Source organism: Passer montanus, unplaced genomic scaffold, assembly GCF_014805655.1.
Source record: "Passer montanus isolate IOZ18808 unplaced genomic scaffold, ASM1480565v1 scaffold12, whole genome shotgun sequence".
NCBI lineage: Eukaryota > Metazoa > Chordata > Aves > Passeriformes > Passeridae > Passer > Passer montanus.
This window is the reverse complement of record NW_024358722.1, coordinates 10,335,839-10,359,645: the sequence shown is the minus strand read 5'-3', so window position 1 is coordinate 10,359,645 and position 23,807 is coordinate 10,335,839. Positions and strand designations below refer to the sequence as shown.

Sequence of the window (23,807 nt, the reverse complement as noted above, 5' to 3'; positions counted from 1 at the left end):
ACACACAACTTAGCCAATACACACCCATTTTTCTCTTTGTAGAAAAGCATCTGAAATTTTTCAAATTTTAGGATCTGCAGGGGTATGGTTTGCGAGAGAAGTCACCAAAAAATTCCCCATCTGATCTCTGATTCTTAAAGCCTCTTGGAAGGTAGGAAGGAGGACAAAGACAGAATAAGTACGGTGTACATGTACGCAAAGAAACTGTTCTTAAACACTCATTTTGGCTTTTTTTAGGTCTGTAAGATTAGATTCCCAATTTTCAAGTTTCTCATGTTTTTATTCCTTATAGTCTTTTAATTAGAAAGCTTTGCTTTAAGGCAAGATCAAACAGTTAAATGTCTCAGTATGGAAATAATCAGTCTGTTGACAATTTCAAATGTTAAGTCAAAAGGCTGTTGAGACTGTATGGTCACACTACAATACTGTGCAGCAATCCTCTCCTTAACATACTTTAATTTTTAAAGCAGCTGTAAGACATATGTGCATACTATCAATGTCTTCTCAAATGCATTTATTCTACTACTCCCACGCAAAAGGTAGGGGAGGAGTTCTTATTTAAAAACCATTACAAAGATACAACTATTGAATCCAGGTTGCCACAGAAATCATTTAAGAAGGAAAACCATTGTCTCTCAACAATGAGATAATGCCATGGGGGATGGATGATTATCCATGAGATAATTTTGTTCCATTGTATTCTAAATCTCAGTTGCTTTCCCTTCCAAACATGGCACCTTGGGGTATGAGAGCTTATTGTAATTTATTCTCTAATATACATTCAAACCAAAACACTAGAGTATAAGCTATCATTTTAAAAAGGAACTTTTTTCCCCTCAGTCCTCTATGTTGGTAGGTTGCATATTTTTTAAGAGGAAACGGAGAGAGTCTTTATAAAACAAAAACACTATAATGAAGTTGCAGTTCTCATCAGATTCTTACTTCTGGGGATAACAACTCACAATATGAAAGTAGCCTTGATGCTGCAAGTCACCCCTGGTTCTCCTTATCTAAGTCTATTTAACAATCAGATCAGGGTCAGACTACTCCTTTTAGAAGTAAGTGTTCTTGAAGGCTTAAAATGATGATTAGGTCTCTGTATCACAAATAATTCAAAACACTTGGACCCTTTTGAATCCTCACTGAAGTCTGACATCAGTATTTTAAAATAGATATATTTAAGAGCTGTTTTATCTAGGGGAAAAAAGTATTTACCATGTTGTGATTTCTTCATTATGATCTCAAAACTAATTGAGGAAAGGGGCAACATTTTGCTGCCACAGACTAATGCAGTTACAGCTTGGAAACTTTTCCTGGTTTTCAGAGCACTTTGCTGAGGGAAGACAGAAATGCAGTCTCCCCTTTCTCTCAGACCTGGAGCAGTACTCAATGGCTGCAGACAAGCCTCTGTTCTTTAACCCCCAACTGAACCATGGGTGTGGATCTCACAAGCTGAAGCAGAACTCTCATCCTGCTTCAACTGGGTCAGCTTTTGCGAGAAGGGCAAAGTGTGTACAGTTCTTCAAAATCCAAAATACACTGCGGAGGAGAAGGGGGAGAAAGGTGCACTGGATTATGTAGTCTCTGTTTATTTGCAAAATCTGATGGGTGGTTTTTGTCCCTTTGGCGTGTGGTCTTAGCTGCTGACATAGAGCTGGAAAAAGAGAGGCCCATGGCAATTCTGCTAGCTGTGGCTTCAGCCATGACCTCTAACTTCAAGACATGAACCCAATGTCCTAGCTGAGTTACCTGACGCAGGCTGGGCCTGAGCGCTAAGGCTGTCATTCCTTCCACAAGAGTATTCCCACTGGCTAATGAGCTGTGGGATAACAGCTTGGTTATTTTATCCACATCTGCTTTAGCAACAAGCAGAAAGTTGTTACCAGCTAGGTGAGTGCTAAAAAGAATTGGTTTAAAACAAAAAACCCAGTACTATCACAAAAACAAACAAAAAAAAAGTCCCTAACCCACTCCTCCAACAAAACCAAAACCAAATCAGAAAACTAAGAGCATGAAAATACTCTGAACAGAGATCAGCTTCATGAAAATCTATCTGTCAAGTTTACGTGCAGAATATCCTTTATTAGAAAATTATTGTAGGCAGTCCGTGATAGATGGTATGTAGGGAAGACCGACAACAACCTACTGTGCCGTTTTCTCTTTTTTCTTTCTTACTTTTTTCTTTTTTGTAGTATTTAACAGGCTACAGCGCAAGATTGAGTGCCATGGAAGCATGGACTACTGAGGAGAAAATATTTTATCAGTAGAGGCAACACAACTGTCATCTCCTGCAGAATTTATTCTCTGCTATTCTTTGACTCTTGCTGTCCTTATAAAACTATTTTTCACTGACTTAAATCTCTTCCATCCCAAAATACCAACATTGACTGAAACCTGAGATCACAGTATGAGCAGCTCTCTTCTTTCCTATAACAGTAATAAGGCTTTGATGTAACTTAAGTGGAAAAAGAATCAGATTTTTTTTAGTAAAGATTGAAAAAAGGCAGTTTTAGTTTCCTTATCAACTATTTTTCTTATTTACTTTGAAGGTTGTTTCTGCACAGTTCTGAGACAGATGGGTCTTGACAGAGACCAGCAAATCAATGTTCAGGGGCAGAGGAGCAACTATGAAATCAGAGAATGCATTTTGTGAAGACTTGTATGAAACTTGCAGTTCAAGGCTATGCTATTGCAAGGGTAATATAAAGGGTTGTATTGGCTTATCTCTCTTCCATCCACAGAAATGAGTGTATATAAATAACTATCTGCAGGCACTGGAAACAGTAAGCGGCTGAATTATGATAGCAACCTGTTTCACCAAAAATTATAGTTAAACACACAGTGCAGTCTGGGAGAGGTTTTAAGAGACCTGCCATCTCAAAAAGATGACAGCAAGGTAGCTGAATCAATTTTATTATTTGAGATCTTCAAGTTGAACCTGTAAGTGTACCAATATGTTTACTTCACTACCAGGTGTTCTGAAATGCTCTGAAACTCTTGAGACTTGACTCTTTCAGTATTCATGTAGCTATCTTTATTGCATGATAATACAGTTTGACAAAGGAAGGTCCAAAAACTGGTGTAACTGATGCTACAATATTGGTGCACTCTGCTGCATACAGTGATGCTACAGTTATGGAATAAATCCACTTTAAATGCTCCAGGGAGACAAGCCCTTTGTCCTACCACCAGAGCTGGTGTATTATGTACTTAATGTACCAGGATTTGGAAACGTATAGGACAGAAACAGGTTCCCAGTATGCTATAATTAAATTTTTTGCTTTTAGTATTTTGGAAACTGGCAGCATCCTTCCACTAAGGAATGTGGTGCATAGTTCACAAATTATTTGTCCTGTCTTGTCTCTAACATTGCTTAAGTTGGGTGAGAGATGGAAGGAAAAGCTTAACTTTCTCCAATTCTTTATTAACTCCTGCAAGACAAGAAAAGCTACAACCATATGTTAAAATATTGTATTTCTCTGTTTATATTGGTGTTTTAGAATACATAAGGCAACCGATTTAAAAACATTTTCTGCAAGAAATCCGATCTGAACAATGAACCCTCTGTGATCACAGGGAACAGATTTAAGTGCAAAGTGGTACATGCAGGAGATCCTTCAGTGTAGTGCTGAGAGTCCCATGAGGTGTGGTTCATTTATTTTTGTTTCTTTGGCTGTGAGGCAATGATCAGTGCTACCAGACAGTAGATAGTCCCTCCTATTGTCAGAGCCATCGTGGTCCGATAGAGCAGCCTGTCCGGATAGCCTAGCTTCAGGTGTACTGGCAGTCCATCTGATCTCTGTGGGAAGAGGTCAAGGAGAAACAAGAAAAAAAGAAATTAACACCCACACTGAGGTCATTGAGGAATAAACTACCTTGGGCAAATTAAGAGACTTCCGAGAGGGAAACCTCCTGACAAACAGGCTCACCACAACCAAGTGTATTTTGTCTAGCAAGACAAATGCAAAAGCAAGTTAATTTTGTTAGCCAAAGCTGTTAAGTGCAAGCAGAAAGAATGTATCTTGAAATGTTTCTCAAGAGGACCTGGATGGGAGAAGTGTCACTAACAACAGAATGTGAAAAGATATATACAAAAAATTATTCACCAAGTCAGACTGACACATTCCAAATGGAAGTGGCATGTAAGAAAGAAAAGGGAACATTATATAAAGCACATTCTTGAGGCTTAAACAAAAGCTTAACTAATTTAAGAAAAGTCCTACATTTTGAAATTCCATAGCTAACAAACGGCTTTGAAAACTTTACTGTGCTGCTCTTATGCTGCACTATAAACAGCTTCGGCAACATTCAAATTATTATACACAAAACAATTATTTGCTTTGCTCTTCCACATCTGCTTTAAGGCATACACGTGGATTCCCAGAGAGAAAGTGCTTCCAATAATCAAACCACAACAACCAATTTCAGCAAAAAGACAATGTTACTGCATTTATCCACTTTCTGTATTTATCTACTGTACAAGGCATATTACATACTTTGTAGTATAGTAAAAGTACACAGGTTATACTGTATGTGACAGTTTCTTGACTAGACTTTACAGAATTTAGGTATTGTAGAATGGCAAAAGTAGTTAGCTATGTTAAAATAAGGACAGATATGTCCCACTCTCCAGTTTTCTTTAAGTTACTCTTAAAATTGTCATTACCTGAAAAACTTTCTGTAGGTCTGGCACCTTGTTTGTACCCAAGAAAGGATCAGCTGCTGGTAAACCTGGAGCAGGTTTACTTGTCCCAAAAATCAGATCTGGGGATTCAGTGGGAACTAATGGTTTGAGTCCCTGCACAAATAAAGATTAAAATATCAAGGTATATCACACTTGTAAATGTACCAATTGTTACATTAGGCAGGCACTCTGCCAGTCATTACAAGGATACATTACAGAGAGTATTTATCTGCTATGAAGACTTGAGACAAATACATTGTTGGCCCACTGATATCTTGGTGACAACTTGGGGTCAGAGCTTAGGAAGGAAAATAGCAGCCTCCTTTCCAATCTCCTCATGGCACGAATTTATAACTGTTCTTTTTCTGTGCTGGTACTTGGTCCAAATTACTGCTTTTGTTTTGCACACAGTCTATCTAGGACTGTCTCTGAGCAGCAGGATTAGGATCAAGGATCCCCAATGCTAAGGTCGGAGTGAGGAATGGAGGAATGAGCTCTATCTCCTGAATGCTGCAAGCAGTAGCCATAAATAACTGGACCTTAAATAATCTGGATGTTTAGTTTGGGGATTCAAAAAAAAAAAAAAAGTATAAGGATCATTTGGGTTATACAGAAGTTGTAAGTGGTGCTCAAAGCCCTCCAGAGATCCTAATATTGTACACACTTTGTGCAGGTGTAACGTACATCCTATAGTTCAGATGTTGCTGCAACTTCCCACACCCCAATGTATGTACCATAAGAAGCACAGATCAGCTTCCTTTCAGTTCCCAAGGTTGTACTTTACATTTGCCATACCTAGAAACTACATAATTCAGTTCTGTGATTAAGGGCACAAAGTCACAGCCAATATAAGGTGGCCTCCTTGTCTTTACTACTGTAGTTAAATTTAAATTATGTCTGGACACGCAGCAGTGATGTTTCACACTGTGGCTCTCAAAACAGCTGCATTTTTTTTCCCTAACTTTCCACAGAAATTAAAAGCATTGTACAGTCAGTTCAATGCAGCAGGTTTTTTTAATTACAAACAGAAGCAGGCACAGGTCAAGTTAAGACTGCACTGAAATTCTGGTTTCTGTTCAAAGGACTACTTGATGCATTTTATATTGCAGAGAACTGTCTGATGTATTTGGAGCTGGAAGCAGACTGGCACTCTTTCTTTTGTGCCAGCTATAGACCCGACGTGTTTTCCTTATGCAAATTCTCTGCTGTAACAGGCATCTTCAGCAGAAAAAACAGGTTTCCCAGCCTCCCAAAATAGCCTATGGAATGGTCATCAGTGCTACACACTGAAGATGTGGGTTCAGCTTCCCATTCTTCTAGTGCCTGACTGACTGTGAGAATCCAGTTGTGACCTTTCTGGTTATGTTTTGAAAGGCAGCAGCAAAACCGAATTTCTCAGCACATTCAGTAACTAATGCCTTCCTACTGAAAGGCTTGCACAGAAGGCAAGCACTGAATTATTTAAGACCAGTTCTGGCCACAGTGCTATGAAGAAACCATCTAGAGAACTATTATTAGCCAGGGGAAGTTACTACCTATATATTCAAGGTTACATACCAGCTACATCAGAGGCCTTGAAGAAAGCAATTCTGGACAAGTATTTTTGTCTATAGGAACTGTAAGTACTTTATTAGATTTGTCTTTAAAAAGTTGGTGATTTGACAGAAATAACTATAGAGCAGATGTTTATACTAAATGTGCAGGTGACTTCTTCTCCAAAGCTCTTCTTGCCTTCTGGATTGTTAGTATCGCAGCAAAGGTGAAAATGCCCATCTTTCCTGTGCCTTAAAGTTTCCAGTTCTTCATCTCCCTTCTGCCTTCCTGAGAGCCCAACATTTTCAGGAGCAGTGCTCTCTAATAATGTCAATAGTTAGGAAATCAACAACTGTAGGTTATTGCATACTTTTTCAGCCTTTAGAAATATATTCCTGTTCAGGTGGTTTTAAGATTCCCTTCTGCAAGAGCCATAGCAGAGTCAGACCTGACTCTGGTGACAAACTTCATTGTGAAATCAAATGGAACCAGTTCAGAAAACTCACATAATCATCAGTGTACTGGTATAAATTACTTCTAAAGCAGCATGGTGCCACTTCAGGACACCACACAGCAATTTAAATTTAAAAAATGATGTTGTTCACTGGCTTCAGGAAAGAGTACAACAAAACACATGCTGCAGAAGGGAGACAGTTCAGTTTGCTTAATCCAGACACTGCATTAATTAGGGTTCCCCACCAATGTAACATTTCACTTGAATTCCAAGTGAATTGAGTCTTGCCCAAACCCAAACAAGCCCAGTTAAATTAGTGTAAATGGTGGCTGTTCCACCTTGTTACTTGCCTGTGGTTATTGAGAGAAACTGGCAAGTACTTTATCTCACATCCAGTTTACTAAGCTTAGCATGGCTGAGAAGAAATCCACAGTGTGATGTAAAGGCTGAATTTCATTGCAGAAAATTTTTAAGTAAGAACTGACACACCTTAAATGACCCTTGGTCACTGTATTTAACATTACTAAAACCTTTAACATTTATTTAATGACTGGTATCTGTGTCTGACTACACTCAGGATAGTACCGAGGAATTAATGCTCTACACATTTGACCTAAGCTTCATTAAAAAAAAAAAGTTAATAACTGATAATTCGTCTTCTGATATCAAGGTGTTAATCTTTTATTTTTAATCACTATAACATGATTTTTTTTCCAAGTCTTGGGCAAAGTACAGCAGATATAGTTATGCAGAAGAGTCAACATCAGCTGATTGCATCAGCATGCTACAGCAATTACTTTTTCAAAGTCCTGAAAGTTCTCAATGAAAGGTCAAGACACATAGCTAATCCAAAAGAGCAAACAGAATTCTCTGCCTACCCTTCTGTACAGTGTATTTGTTTTCCTGTCAGAGGTCTGAGGATCTCAGGATCCAATGTATCTGTTGGTTGGCCATCAGGATCAAAGTTAAAACAAATTTACACCTTGCTAGCGTGAATCTCCAAGTTACATTTACAGCAAAAAACAGTTAAGGACTTGGAGCATAATTTAACGGAGATAGCACCACTCTTAAATTTTTAAATGTAAGGGAAGTTTCTCAAACAGATCTGAGAATGAGAAAGGAGAGAAAACTGAGGAAAGAACCAAAGGGGAATGGGGAAGTTACTCTGAAAATCAGTATTTCAGAACATGCATTGAAATAACTTTTATGAACCTACCGAACCTAGACACTCCTAAACTAAGTAGCAGGTCCTTCACAGTAGAATACACCTCAGTGCCTAAAGTTAAACATATTTATTATGACTAACACAAGGCTCCTGGGTAAAACCACTTGAGTCTTTGTGCTGGGATGACAATCCAGTGACAGTGATTTTGTGTATGTATTATCTAGGGCATAAAAGGTTACATAGTACAGGTTCTCAACAAACTCTAAGCAATTCATATTGGCTAAAATCAAAATATCTGTGGCTCATGGAAGCTTTAAATAGCTAAAAGCAAAATAAGTTGCATGAAGTGAAAATACTGTAGTACAACTAAATTTCTGCCAGTAAATTTCTTTTGTGTTCAGTAGAAGAACTAGGGAAAAGTTCATGTACTTGTCCTCATATGACACCATTTGAAACTGGTCCTGGTGACAGTACTTTAAACATAAGCTAACTCTTTAATATTTTTTATTAAATTTGTAAAGGTTACGGCAGTCATTACCCTCCTAAATATGAGGAGTAGTTTTGAAACTATTTCACTTCTCATCTAGCTAAGGAAGTTCCCACTTATTCAAACAAGACAAATTGTTCAGACTACTTTATACAACTTTGTTAAATGCAAAATTAAGTCCTCTAAGCATGCTAAGTCTGAGATGGAAAGAACAATACAGATTTCAAACTCAAGACACTTTTTTTGTTAGTATAAGCTGTTAGTTATGTTACTGTCAGCAAAATAATTTCTGAAATCCATTCTGATATTTTGCAAGCCCACAGTAAGCTTAAACCTGCAGCAAAACAGTACTCCGTTGGGAAGCACCAGAATGTAACAGCACAGAACCAAGAGAATTAGTATTCATATTTTACCAAGGAGAATTTGAATGGCAGGATGTCTTCACTTTTCCAGAAACATCATAAAAAATAGAAGCATAAAAAGCAAACCATTTTACATGATGAACTATAGTTGTAATCAAATGGAACCATGAAATCAATAGGAAAAAAAATTACTTTGTTTTGAACTTAACACCTTAACACTCATGGGATTACTCTTTATTTCAATTGCTGTTTATTGAAAACATTTTTAGCAGACATGCATCTAAATGTGTGACCTGGGATTTCAGTCAAGCTTAGAGAGAAAAAAAAAGGAAATTCTACAAAAAAAGCTGGCCCAATAACATCATAAAAAGGGATTGAAAGTAACTTCTAAAAATGTAATTTCCAGAAAGGGGGTTCTTGACTGTTTAGGCTTGAAGTCCTTCCCCATTCCTCCCCCAAGCCTTTGCTCTCCACTATGTACATGAAGTATCAATGTTTATTCTCTGAACATAAGTGTCTGGAGAGGTCAGAAGTGCCAATCCAATCACTGCAGTAGTGCTGGATATATTGCTGCTGTATAAGTGCTGTACATACTAGAATATTATTTATTCTGCTGTCTTACATTTCTTGCACCCCTGACCCCCAACAGCTATACAGGAAGCCTTCCAAAATGATGGGGAAAGACAAGGGCAAAAGGACAAAGACAAGGACCTTCTTGGGACAGAAACTGCCATATCAGAAACTCCCTATTACCTCAATGTTTATTTAGGATCCTAGTGTAATTCAGGATGGAAGGGCCCTCTAATGCTCTTTAGCCCAGAGTGCACAGCCTCTCCCTCTGGGCAGCTGCTCCACCTCCTGATTCTTCCCCATGATCATGTCTTTCCTTCTGTCCAGCCTTCTGAACCTGGCTTCTTGCAGTTTATGCCTGGTGTCTTTTGCCTTCCCACCATGGACCACCCCACTGCCTGACTCTTCCCATGATCATGTCTTTCCTTCTGTCCAGCCTGAACCTGTCTTCTTGCAGTTTATGCCTGGTTTCTTTTGCCTTCCCACCATGGACCACTGTGCAGAGCCTGGCTCCATCCTGCTAACCTCAGGTGGCTGCTGACCTCTGCTGAACTAGCTCCAGTTACCATTCCCAGAGCAAGAGGCCCACAGCTGGACACAGCACGTGGATGTGATCCGTAAGTGTTGGGAGGGGACAGTGTCGCTGTCCTGCACCAGCAGCTCCCAGGGTGGTACAGCCAGGAGGCTGCTGCCTTCCTGCCGGGCAGTGCCTCCACAGCTCCACCACAAAGCTGCTGCCCCCAGCCCCTCAGCTGCACCCCATAACCATGCAGGGCTCTGCCTGACCCCAAACCACAGCCCTAAACCCTCACCCGTCAAATGAAAAGAAAAAGGTGATGGAGGGCTGTTCCTAGAGGTGTTTAAGGAAAGCCTGGACGTGGCACTGGGTGCCATGGTCCAGCTGACATGGAGGTGTTCGGTCACAGGCTGGACTCGATCATCTGACAGGTTTTTCAACCGAACCGATTCTGTGACCCGGTGCTTTTAAAACCCCGCCAGGCACCGCTCAACTCTGGTACGGTCCTCCGTGTCCAAGGCGCGTTAATTTATTGCTGGAAGCCCCACTACATCCCAGAGCTGACTCAAGGGCTGCGGGGCAGAGCGCGCCTCCCGCCTCGCCCAAGGTCACGCCAGGGGCCGGACGCGCTCGGTGCCCGCGGGGGCGGCCGATCCCTGCCCGGCTCGACCAGCGCCCGCGGGGCCGCAGCCCGCGCCCGGGGCCGGGCTGTTACCTGTGGGGTGTAGGCGGCGGCCGCCGTGGCCCCGGCGAGGCGCTGCGCGAAGCCGCTGAACTTGTAGTACATGGCGGGCCGGGGCGGGCACCGCGAGCGACGGCTCGGCCGGAAGGACCCGCCCCGCCCCGCGCCGGCTCCTCCGCGGCGCCGGAACGCCCAAGGGCCCCACCGGATGGCAGGGTCGCCTGCGCGGCAAGGCGCGGGAGGAATGAGACTAAAAAAAAAAGTCCGGAAAAATACAGCAGCCTGCACCAGAGCACTGCGAGCTCGCCTTTCCCGAGCGCGCCCGCCGCCCGCGGAAAGACGAGGCCGGCGGCACTTTCCAGTCAGGCAGGGCCGCTGGGCCCCCGGGGCGGCAGCGGCTGCGACCGCGCGGGCGGGACGCGAGCCCGTGACGGGCGGGGCTGAGGGGCGTGGTTCGCCTCAGCCAATCGGAGCAGGCGGGAAGTGAGGCTCCGCCCACACCGGGTCCGCGCGCGCCGCCCGCTGCTGGGCCCGGGGGCTGGGCTGGGGCAGCGCCGCTGTGCTCGGCCCGGGCTCCCGGGGCTGCTGTGCCCCAAGCCGGTAGTCACAGAACCACTTAGGTTGGGAAACACCTCCGAGAGCATCGCGTCCAACCTGTGGGCGATGGCCGCCGTGTAACTAGACCGGGGCACTGAGTGCGCGTCCAGGCTCGCCTTAAACACCTCCAGGGACGGTGACTCGATCACCTCCGCGCAGACCATTTCAGTGCCCAGCCGCTCTTTCTGTGAAGAAATTCCTACCTAAACCTCCCCAGGGACAGTCTGAGGTCATGCCCTCTCATGCTGCCGCTGGTTGCCTGGGAGGGGGGCTGACCCTCACCTGGCTGCGGCCCTTTCGGGGAATTGTAGCGACGAGACTGAGCCTCCCTTTCTTCTCCCTAAACACCCCCCGCTCCCGCAGCTGCTCTCACAGGACTTGTGCTCCACAGCCTTCCCCAGCTCCGTTGCCCTTCCCCGGACACACTCCAGCACTTCCATGTCTCTCCTGAGCTGAGGGACCCAGAGCTGCACGCAGAACTCGCTGTGTGGCCTCGCCAGGGCAGGGGAAGGATCCCTTCCCTGCCCTGCTGCTCGCACTGTTGCTGATACAGGCACACTGGAGAGAGACACTGAATATTTATTTCAGCGTTGCACAAGCCTGGGTCCTCAGTGATGTTCCAGAAATCAAGTACAGCAACTACTGAAACTTTTTACTTCATCATGTATTTTAGAAAAAAAAAAAAAGAGGCATTAATGGTAATTGGCTCGAAGTTACCTAGTTCTCTTATTACTTAGTATTCTATCTTCTATTTGTCACGATTTTCCTGTTTCCTGTACTAATTAGTCCATAGGCTCAGTCTTCCTCTTCTCTTGGGACTGTGGATTTCTTGAGGCTGTGGTCTGAGTTGGTGGCTGCCATCTCCCTCTCCCAGGATTACCTTTTACCCACTCAGAGCTGATTCAGCACAGCTGCCTAGTTGTCTCCTTTATCTTGGGAGTTCTGTCAGATGTCTTTGTGGCCTGTAAATTCTGCATTCTTTGTGTCCACTGCCATTGGTTCATCCTTCTTCCTACATCTTAAACCTTTGTTTACCTCCCACTAGGTCTGAGACCACTGAATCACGTCAAGCCCTAAATCTTAATAAGGTTTAATAAAGCAATTCTACCAACAAGAAATTTGTCTTTCTAACCCCTGGACACCACTGAGAACTTGCTTGTTAGCTGCTATCTGTTTCACAGATTAACTCTCTTCTTGATTAGGCTGCAATGTATACAAAGGTCAAACAACATCCTTTCTTAAGAAAATTTTTACGTAGTTCACATTTTGCAACAGATACAACAATGGTTTTGTTTTCTGGAACTAAATCTCTGTGTCTCCACTCTAACAAGCGATTCACATGTCTCTCATCAAGGTATTCCCTTCTCTCCTGCCATCTTCCAAAAACATCTGAAATGTTTAATTCATTGTGTAAAATAAGGCTCTTTCTAAACAAAGTCAGCATCCTAAACCAGGGAATGATGCTGCTTCTGTTTGTGAATTTAGCGTTCCTGGGAAGTCAGCAGTCCTTCATCTGCCGTAGGACATGGCACAGCCTTGCCCTGCACAGAGCTCGTGGGCCTGTGGTATTCCTCCATCACTCCATGCCTGCTGTGGATCCCATGCAGGTGCCAGCTGGCATGCTTTAGTGACCCAGAGCATCCTGCTGTGACAAGCCTGACAGTGTGAATTCATGGCTGGAGTTCATGCTGTGGGTTGGCTGAGATTAAACATACTGAGGCCTGGCTGAAAAGGATCATTTGTTGGTAATATTTAATCATTACTGGCTTCCACCAGTTAGATCATTGCTCACTGAGAGTCCCACATGCAGTTTTGAAGATATGTTTGCTATAAAAATATCTGTGGTCATGCACTGAGTGAAAACTATTAAAATGTGCCTTGCTTATAAACTGGGGGAAGATCTATTCATAGGAGATATTTTAGAAAGTAAAATACCCATATAAAATGTGTGATATGATTTCTTTACCCACCCGTGTAACGCCTTCTACTTAGATTTTAGAATTTGAATTTGGTGGTGGCAAAAGGGAGCCTTGAGTTATTTATCCTGTTTTGAACAGGCATCCTATACAGGATAACTACTGCTCAGTAACAGGGGAAGCTCTGCACACCCATTCACTTGTGAGAGCACGGCTATGAACCAGAACCCTGGGTCTTTCCTGCACCAGTTCTTGCCTGTGCCTGTTGTCCTGAAGGCATGTTTCCTTCTTGGGAAAATTTCAGGCCCACAAACGCCTGTGCCTGTTGTCCTGAAGGCATGTTTCAGGCCCACAAACTCTGTCTGTGCTGTTCTCCTGTTAAGAGAACGAGCTGGGTGCTCCCTGTGTAGTACCCTGAGTGGATGTTCTGACTCTGTCAGGAACATTAACTGGAGAGAATGTTATTTGCTCAGTAAGTAGGAAATTTATGGAAATATTTTGTAAATGTTACAGGAAGAATTGTGAAATCCCTGTAGCTCTCAAGACTAGGCAATATTAAATAACTGGAAGATGTGCTGCATAATTTACGGTTGAAAAGAATTTGCTGATCAGGATTCTGTTTATTCCTGAGAAAAATAAACTAAAAGTGATTTGATGACAGTTCTGTCTGTAATGGAGCAGATGACCTTAGAGGTGTGGTGCACATATTCTTTTAGTAGAACGATATGAATCATAGATGGGTTTGTGTGGTAACAGTCCTGACCTTTTGAAATCCATGGGATCTAGCTTGTATTATAATGATTCTGGGTATATTTGTCTGCAGGTTCCTGCAGTTCAGTTCTACCAGCATTTGCCAGAAGAAATAGGTGTTCCAACCTATAGTTGTGTTGTATTTTGCTGTTCTGCCTTTTGTTGCAGTAGGAATGCATGCTGCAGTACCACATGAGGTTTTGGGGCAGGTCATGCCTTGAGATAACACCATTGTGTTCACTAGTTCTTGCTTCGTTGTTGCTCTTGAATCAAGTTCTTGAAAAGTCATTCAATATTGACTGAAAGCCAGAGGAAGAAAAGGTTCGTGCTCAGGAGCTCCAAGGAAGCTGTGAAAAAGGTACAGATTTATCCTCTTTTTCAGTTAATCAATTTAAGTCTTGATGCTTAAAAGTAAGCTGTGAAACTTTGCTGCTGCAAGCTGTTGGAACAAAAGCTAGGTGTGATCTCTCTCTTGTTTTAGCTCACAAAATTGAAGATGGGGAATTGTTTACCTTGCAAGAGAGAGGCATGGGAGGATGGCATGAATAAAATTATGGTTACAAATGGAAGTTCTACTGTTGTTTGTGTACCACAGGAGCATGAGAACATTCCACGGCAAAAAAAAAAAAGAAAAAAAAAAGGTATTAAGTCTTCCCTTTAAAGGAAGAAACTTCATTTTGTCTTAGACTTGTGGTTCATCACTTGCTTTAGTCTCTAGACTTTTGCCAAGACTGCTTTGCTTATCAGGATTGCTGACATAGTGGATAATCAGACTGTAAAACTTGTTGCCATAGGAAGTTACTGGGGCAGAATGAGGTCACTCACCCTAGAAGGCTTCAAAGAAAGATTAGGCATTTTGGAAGATCATAAAACTTTGTACAGTTAACATAAACAAAATGTCCTGGAAGGAAAAGACTTCCTGCTTTGGACTTTAACCTGAGATCTCACTTTAGACACTGAGCCAAAAAATTCATGGGGACTGGCAGTTGGACATCTGGTCTGCTCGGGATCAGTGTGGTATTGGCAGCAGCTAAGGAAAATAGGACCTGGTTGTTTATTCCATTTTTTCCCAGATTCTTAAGATCACTGTTTTCACACGTGCGAGTTTCTTTATCATGGCTTGTTCCTGGAATAGCACTAAGATTATGTTTCAAGGTGAATAGATCTCTGGGAGGGAATGAAGGAAGCAGAGTACCTTGAGTTTATTCTGCTTTTTTATTGTTGTTGTTGTTGCTGTGATTATTGTATTTATTTTCTTTTTGAGGATAAAATAAATAAAAAACAAGACCATAATCAGTTGCTTAATGAACAAAACCATCATATGCTGATCATTATTTCAGCACAGATGTCTGTAACTCAAATTCTGTCAATCTGCCCATGCAACTCTGTTCTTGAATTGCTGAGAACAACTGTGTGGGTGGATGTAGAACATAAAATTGCCATGTGCACTTATGTTTTGTTTATGCAGTACTCATTTTTAAGAGTACTAGATTGGATTTGCTTAATATTTGCTTTGTGTGTGTGTGTATACATAATATTTACAAATCCCCAAACTAGGAGATGATCACCAAGACAAACTCTATTAATGCAAGAGGCTGATATTGCAAACACGTTCAATTTGATTCATCAACTGAAAGAAATAAATTAAATCTATACATGCACTAAGGTGGTAGTTACCTCTAAAACTTGTACCTGAATTTATTGGTGTTTTCCACCCATACGTACTCCATACATCAGAGGTGACTTGGAAATAGGCTTCTATTGACAACTAAGAGATTTCTCTTTCATAGATCTGTCAATACGGAAAATTAATAAAAATTGTAGAGTATTTTAAAATAGTAATAGATTTAAAATATTAATATAGTTTTTACCTAAGTTTTTAATGTGCAACTTTCTCCTAACAGAATTCTTGCTTTTTTTGAAGGAGATGGTATTAGGGAGGCAGCCATTTATATCTTCTCCATAAATTTAGAAATAATTCTGTATTTCACTTCTGTTTCCTGGGCACTTCTTTGTCTTGAGATAAGGCTTTTACATGTGAAATACTTCATAGCAATAGTTACTTACTAGCAATTTTGGCAATAAAGGCATTGTGTTCACTGTTGTATGATAGGGATCAGGAATAATTTTTAAGGTTTTGGGTCTTATCTGGGGATATCTACCTCTTGTTACATATGTATAGTATCCTTTTCAGGTTCCCAAGCAGACCTCGTCTGAGGAAGTAAACAAAGGAAGTGAAAACTTGATGATGTCATTATTGTAAAGGCTAAAGAATGAATAACACTTCAGGGGCAGTAGGTTATGGTTTTTATAGACCATTTCTTTGCAATTGTGTATTACCTGAATAAAAGCAGAATGGAAGTTATGAAAACAATGCTTTATTCCAGGTGAGCAATTCTTTTATTATATGTTCTTTTATGCTCCAGTTTCTAGATGTGGAAAGCATTAGAGGAACCTACACTAAATATTGCTTTCACTATTTTTCAGCTTTGTTTTCATTGCTTTTTTTTCCCCCTTGATTTTCAGAATTGCAGAAGCAAAGTAATTTTTTCATCTGATTGAGACATCAGTGTTGGCTGTCGGTAAAATAATAATCACATAAAAGCCCTGTTCATTCTAGTTTTGAGAGAGTAATTTCAAAATCTCCAGGCTCTATCTCTATGGTTTGTAAGACTTCCCAGTTTTGAATTGCTGCACTGTAAAGCTGGATATTTTGCCTCTGGCTACTGACTGTGACACGGATAACCAGAGGTCAAAGTTTATGTGCATACCTTCTATGCTTTCTACTGCAACACATTTTCTTCTTTTATAACCAGAAGTGAAATCTCACGATTGCAGTACTTTACTGTTCCTGTACTTTTCCTTTAAACACTGTATGTGTATGTGTAGGGAAATAAGTTCCCCAATAAAATGAATGGTATCCTTGGACATTGAGAGGTAAAATGCATCTTCAAGGTTTTCTGTTTCCATAGTGCCACCAGTCTTCTTTCACCTCTTCCTTTTCCCTCCCTGGACTGTAAGCATTTCTCTCTCAAATAATCTACAGTACACAGCAAAAGTTTCTTTTTCTCAGATATGTTGTAGGTATTGGAGGAAGATGCATTGTCTTTGAATTTAATTCCATCTTTTCAGCATTTTCATGTGCAAGTTCACAGGTTGGAGTCCAGAGACAACCACATCATCAGTGCAGTATTATAACAAAATTTCCTGAATAAGTCAATATTATGTTATAAACAAAAAACCCAGATCATCAAAAACCTCCCTTGCAGTTGTGTTAGAGGAAATGTTCTGTACAAATGTCTCATTTGAAAAAGATCAATAGTAAGGTGTTGTGGTGGATGAGAGAAAGATGGCATGCAGTGTTTCTCAGTATTAACAACTAAATTACGATTGTGTAGGAACCAAACAGGACAATTTATGCCTGGGGGCTTGACTTGAATACCTAAGTCTTTTGCTTTCTTGGCCCACTGCCCACTTGCCACTCATACTTAATTTCAGTTGTTATGAGAACACATTTCAGAACATTCTTTACAGCTATATTTGGACTTAGTCTGTCCTTTCCCAACAATAACTGCTCTGTATTTACTCTAGCAAATCCATGGAGAAGGCAATAATCAATGAGCATGTAGCATTGCCAACACCAGCTGCTCAAAAATCATGAGATTGGGTTTAAAAACTTGTCAGTTTATTAATATTTTAGTACATGTCACATTTTACCACTTCTCTGTCATGCCTCAGCTATAAAGAACATGTGTAGATGAAAGTCACCTTTCATGTGACGAGTTTCAGTAACAATTTTCATAAGTAATAAATTTCAACGTCTGTGTTGTAATGTGCTGAAGGTATAAACTGTTGGAGCTCCACCCTCAAATTAGGGCAGAGTGATCTCTGGGTACATGCTGAGGCAATACTCTGACAGAATGCAAATGAATGAATTCATGCTGTTCAGGAAGAAGCAGGAATAACAGAAGTTTTTCCACCAGAGGATCCCTGTTTCCTACTTACTCACCAGCTGGTGCCTTCAAGTAGCAGTACTTTACACCTAAGCATCCTTGTGAGAGCACTAGACACATCTTGTAAAGCCTTTTGGTTGTGTTGTAGCTAAGGATGAGTCTAAGATGCAGAGCCAAAGAGTCATCTCCTGGGTTGCTCCTGGACACGGTTTTCCATGGCAGGGAAACTCTTATAGCCTTTGGCTGAGTCTCTAGACTGAGTGAATAGGAAACCAGGACCTTGCAGTGTGTCTGCCATAGCCACTTACACAAGATCCAGGCTAAGAAAAGTCTGGACCCGCAACTCTGGTGAAATGTCTGCAGTTCTGTGGATCTATAAATGTAAAACAAAAGTTGTCCAGTGTGTTAGAGAGGAGAAATTGAAATATAAGGAGCAAAATCAGGCATTTTCTTCAGATATATTCAGCAGAGAAGCTTTAATCAAAAATATGCTTTTGGAGTGAACCTCCAAATCATACTGGTGCTTAGGTTTGTATCCCTGAGGAGGCTTGGTGCTCACAAATGGGATGGCATTTTGGATGAATCTGGGCTTCATGGTTGATGGTGAGATGCACTTAAGTAACACAATGTGCTCCAGATGGTGTGGGTATCAGATTCTCTGCATCATCTCTTTCATTCTGCACACCACTCCTCTTCTGTCCACTCTTTTCTGGAGTATTTTTAGAGTGTAGTTACTCCTGTAACTGCAGCTTAATAAATTGTGGAAGATGTGGAAGATAAATTGTTGGAGATACAAGGATAGATTTTCTATATCCTAATACCTGCCTAGAATCCTTTTCACATCTACTACCTATAAGCTGTTCTTCTAAGTACTGCTGTGGGATAAAGCCATTCAGAGCTGGCTGAGCTATCACTATATTCAGGCAAAAGGTTCGTCTTGGCTCAGATTGATTGTCAGCAGGCAATTCTAAGGGGTTTCTATTTGACTATTCGCAAATAAAAAAAGTTAAAGTTGAGTAATACCAAGGTCAGTTGTCTGGTTACTTGAGAAATCTTTCTTATAAAAAACATTATTTCTTTATGAATCATCTAGCATATCAGATATAACATAAAAATACATTTTTGCCATGAGATCAGTGTCTCCTGCATTGAAAATAATGCCTAGTTTTGATGACATTTATTTTTGAGGATTGTATTCTGCCAGCAGCAGGAACCATTACTCCATGATATCTTTCAGCTGACAGTCTCCTAATTATCTTTCCTGCAGCATCCTGTAGTCTCACTGACATTTTGTAAGCATGTTCCATTTATGGATCAGTCTCTTCAGATGGTAGTGTAACTCCTGTTTGAGGAAGTCTTGAAGGAGTTTTGATGTGTCTCGCCCTTTGCCTTGCCACATGAACAATGATGGCTTTCCTTTATAAATACCCTGTCTGCTGTTGTATACCTTTCTGTGCTTTCTTACTGCTATCAGCAGAGGGATACTGTAAAACTGGGAGTACAAGCAGATAAAAGAACTATCTAGCCCTTATCACAGCATTTCCCTGCATAGGAGAAAGAAGTTCAGAAGATCAGGTTACAGCGTGGGAGAACACTGGTGAAGTCCCCTGTGAGGGGAAGAGGGAAGCTCAGTAACAGCTCTGCTGGGAAGAGGACTGAAGTGTGCTGGAGTGAGTAGAGTAACAGCAGGGAAAGCTGAAAGGAACTGTTCCTGAGCCAAGTCCTTGCACACATTAAAGGGTTGCAGAAATAGGGAGCCCTCCAAGTAAATGCTGCTAGCAACATCTGCCTCTGCATTGTGCAGGAACTTTTCTTTGGCAGAACACACACAGCCTTACAGAGCCTATAGATAGATTGGGGTTCTTCATACTGTGCTTTGCATCTCTATTTATAGATTCCTCCCAAGGAAGACATGACCTGTGTGAATGCAGGTGTGTGTAGGTGGATGGAAGCACTTGCTGACCACACAACATCTGAGTGAAAATTTTGTTGGAAATGTGTCTTTTGACAATATCCTCCTTCCTAAAGATTTTTCACAGAAAATTTTGCTGAACCATATCTGGCTCCCTTGTCTTGCGTAGGTTCTGTGATGGCAATTGCTCACAGAGAGTTTCATTTGGCTCAATATGTAGCAGCCTAGGCTTTTAAAATGGGAAAATCTGAGTTCTGTTTTCACAGGGAATATCAAAGCTTGCAGTACCATTGGTGGGGCAGGCATGTTCTTTTTAAAGAGCTCTATCCTATTCTACAGCCTGAGGGAGCTGAAAAGGAGTGGTGAGGAGGTGTAGAAATAGAGATTTGGCACCATGATTTTACATGCTTTTTGCTTTACATACTCTTGATTGTTTCCCCTTCTGACAGTTCTCTTTTGCAGATTTTGCAGTGTGGATCTGATGTGATTATGCTTTCCTGAAGGATTCCCCATCTCCTTTAGGCTACAGTTTGTTGCTCACTGTTCAAAGGCAGAAGGGAAATGCTTCTGTGCATCCTCAGAATTGCTGGAGGCACCACTTTGACTCCATTAAATTGCTTGTCCTGGATCCAGTTGCCACCAAACAGACGGTGTGAGATTATTATGATTTGAAACAAACGCAAGCTTCTTAGCACTTGCTAAACACTTGCCTTGTAATGCAGAGATTACACTAACATAATAGGAGCCCAATTGCTACAAATTCTCTCTTTGCTTTCACAGGTTATTAAATTAATAGAACTATGTTAGGAGAGCTTCAGGGAGAAATGAACTGAGATGAGCTCAGCTATTTGGAGCATGGTGCTAATAACCAAGATTGTGGCTTTCATCTCTGTAGGGGCCATTGACTTAGGTGTTGGACTTTATGATCCATGTGGGTCCCTTCCAACTCAGTATATTCTGTGATTTGGTGACAAGTAATGAGAACTACATCCTTACCTTACAGGAAAGTTTCATTGGCATAGACAAGGGAAACAGTCTTCAAATGCTATTAAAAGCACTTTATTTAAGATCCCATATGCTTTCAGTGTAATCTAAGAGCTGACATAGATTCACACACAATCTAGTTTGAACTTAAGGACAATGCCTATGTGTGTTCCCTTCTGTTCATTTTTGGATGACTGCAGTCTTAAAGTTTAAAAAACTTTCTTAAAACAGGTTTAAAAACAATCCAAAGAAAACATAAAATATGATTTACACTTTTCATGTATAAAGAGGAAACAAAAGACCTAATAGAGAGTTTATGGATTACTGATGACTGCTGGTAAGTAAGTGCAGGTTTCTACAATGGACTTGATTTTTCCTCTGAACTGTAACATTCAAGCTAAGTATCTTTTGATTCAGGAGAACTGTATCTTATTTGAGCAGAGAAAACTCTTGTGCTTATCTTCTTGCTTCAGTCTCCCAGAAAATTTATCTTGTTTTGGCAGAGCTTTTGCTTCATACTCTTTTTGAAAAGCAAAATAGTCAGTATTGTTTGTAGTAACAATATTGACTTCTTTAAAATAGTAGGAGAAAATGAATAAGGATGTCACTTTGGAAGCCAAATTACAGATCTGAGCACAGGACCACTTGCTGCATATGTTACTGATAGCCTTGGAGCATGAGGAGTTGGCTGATATGGTGCTGGCCACAACTTCAGTCTGTGTCAGCATCGAAAGATTATGTTTAGGGTAGCAGGTATCATGAGTAAAGGCAGTGTAGGGACTCTCCATGCTGAGATGGCACACTTTTATGGGAGTTTCCAGTGGTCATCTCTGAAAGGAAAGAATGTGATTTTGGGGGATATTTTAAGTCAAAGCCTTCTGTTGAATTTTGTGTGTATTTTGAATTGTTCCCTGCAGAATTCAGTTGCTGGGGCTCCTTAGTGTGGATGCCCCATGCTTTCTGGTAGTCATTAGCACTCCACAGAAATGGAAGCACTTCTGAGTGGCACAAGACAGTGCCAGAGCCACCCTCATTGTCCTGATCAGAGAGACTGCATCTGCACAGAGACACATTCAGGAAACCTTTAGATGGAAATATTAAATCATAAATGTTGGCAATACAAATTGTTGTCACAGTGTGTAATCCAAAGAGATAGATGAAAGCTTTTTCCTTAGCAAAGAAGGCAGGTATTAGTTGGTTTACACTTGCCATGCATGAGTGGTCTTCTGAACTCTTTTTTTAGCATAGGTCCTTGAGGGACAGGATAGTTGATTTAAATAAGAATATACTTATAAAAATGAAGGTAGGAGAGCAAAGAACAGGCAGGATGGGATGGAAGATATGTCGGCTGGCACTGTGCTTTAGTAATACTTGGTGCCAGCACAGAAGCCTGCAGGTATGGCCAGCAGCAGAAAGAAAATGGGGCAGCTAGGCAAAGGATAAAAACCAAAAAATTAAGAAAAGGGATGGAAAGTGAGTCACTTAGGACTTCATTGCACAGAGCCTTTTGCATTGTTTGGTTTAATATTTTTAACCTCTCCCTATCCATCTGCTTTATTTCCTTTTTTCATTACTCTTCCACCTGCTCTCCATAATATTCCTGTAGTTCACATGACAATCCTGAACTCTTAGTAAGGGTAAGTCTCCAAACAGGGAACATATTTATATATTAAGTCCTCTTACCAATATTAAACTGGTTTCCTCAATACAGCAGTGAAAGCCTAACAGTTTCCAAGGCTGGTAGTTGCTTTCAGTGTGACTATTACATGCTGGTGGAAGTGGATCAGCCACTGAAAGTGTTCTGTCCAAGCTTGGCCAGTTTGTTTTACAGCTTCTTGGTAGAAACAGCAGTTTAGAGTAATCAACCAAAAAAAAGCAAAGAAGTACAAATCTGCACCTACAACATCCCACTGGTAATGCAGCTCCATCCTATTGGCAGAAGCAGGTGGCCAAAGGCCGATAGGTGATCATTACTGCAGAGCTGAGAAGGGATTTGAATGGCCTGTGGGATGTGAAGCACCAGGATAGACTCTGGACCAAGGATGGAATGAGGATGATTTAGACTATTTTGTATTGCTTTGTAAAAGCTTTCGTTTGCGTGACTGTTTTTTCCCCACTATATATGACATTTATTGTGGAGGAGGAGAGAGCTTTTTATCCTGCACTGGCACAGAAAAATGTATGGATATTTATTCTAAGCTGTCTAATCTGAACTGCATTTCAAATGTGAATGGGACAGTCTGTATGAAAAGAAGGCAAAGGTAACAGCAGCCTCAGTCTGTGGATGTTAATGTTTAACCTTAATGCTTCTTGAGTGAGGATTAGGTGAAAGCAGAAAGATCTAAGAAAACAAGATAGAGATGCTGAAGATGAAATCTGCTATAAAGAGGAGAGCAGATGAGTTCATGGTCCTTGGTCTTATGTTGAGGGCACCTTCGTATTTATATCCAAGACCTTGTCTTCCATAACCCCGATGACAAATAGATTTTCTAAAATAAAATAAAACTCATCTTAGCTAAATTTCATTCACTGCTGGTTACCTGGCTCCCTTGAAGAAGATTTTTCCTTTCAGACATACCTGGTTTTTAAGCCTCTTGAATCAATGGAGAACAAAAGGCTGCTGTGACCTATAGGCTGAGTTTCTATGAGAACCAAAGAGGTAGAGCTTAAAGACACTGCACCCAAAGGCAGAGATACTCAGGAATCTATTTAAGTTTGAGGGCTATAAGGAAGAATCTCTGGCAGGAGGCCAGATTTGTATTTATTTTAATTTAAGTAATTTTGTTAGTGATGCCTTTCTTTTCAGTTAACCTCTGCATGACTATACTTGGTGAATACATTGTTGGGATTGTTTTTCTCTTTTAATCTTTAATGGCATGTGTACAACAGAATCCTTTTATAGCATCGAGGATTCAAGATGCTATCTTAATAAATGGCCCCAATTTTACTAATTCATAACATCTCATCAAATGTCATCAAGTTCAAATATTAAACCCTAATGACAGAAATCCTCATTAGGCACTGTGCTGTCTTGGCACAGCCAGCACAGCTGACAAGGCCTTTAGCAACAGAGAGAGAGAAAACCCTGTTTTCTAAGTGCTGTGTTCTCTGTGAGGCTCTCTAAATTGAGGAGAAAAAAATGTATGTTAACACTTAGTAGTTAATAGTATATCAGGCTCACCAGATAAGCTACACTTGTGCTACAGAGAAATGCCATCTTGCCTGCTTGTACTGTTACGTG

The 23,807-nt window shown here is 41.0% G+C and overlaps 1 protein-coding gene across 2 annotated transcripts; it reads right to left on the bottom strand.

Moving 5' to 3' along the window:
* Positions 1-3,011: 3,011 nt before the first annotated feature.
* On the bottom strand, positions 3,012-10,870 carry LOC120496959 (cytochrome c oxidase subunit 7A-related protein, mitochondrial). Of its 2 annotated transcripts, XM_039697905.1 has the most exons (3): positions 10,488-10,870; positions 4,667-4,798; positions 3,012-3,799 (listed from the first exon to the last, which is right to left on the bottom strand). In XM_039697905.1, exons 1-3 carry the CDS (start codon positions 10,557-10,559, stop codon positions 3,656-3,658), a joined length of 348 nt encoding a protein of 115 aa, XP_039553839.1. In that variant the 5' UTR covers positions 10,560-10,870; the 3' UTR covers positions 3,012-3,655. The 2 variants fall into 2 exon arrangements, with proteins under 2 accessions (XP_039553839.1, XP_039553840.1); XM_039697906.1 differs by lacking the exon at positions 4,667-4,798 and having other exon boundaries at positions 10,488-10,843.
* Between the last annotated feature and the right edge of the window lie 12,937 nt (positions 10,871-23,807).

Bases quoted from the DNA above. Each gene is read 5' to 3' on its own strand.
- LOC120496959 (XM_039697905.1), bottom strand. From the start codon at position 10,559: ATGTACTACAAGTTCAGCGGCTTCGCGCAGCGCCTCGCCGGGGCCACG. The intron at 4,799-10,487 runs GTAACAGCCCGG...TTATTTGTGCAG, and splicing joins CCGCCGCCTACACCCCACAG to GGACTCAAACCATTAGTTCC. The intron at 3,800-4,666 runs GTAATGACAATT...CTCTTCCCACAG, and splicing joins ACCTACAGAAAGTTTTTCAG to AGATCAGATGGACTGCCAGT.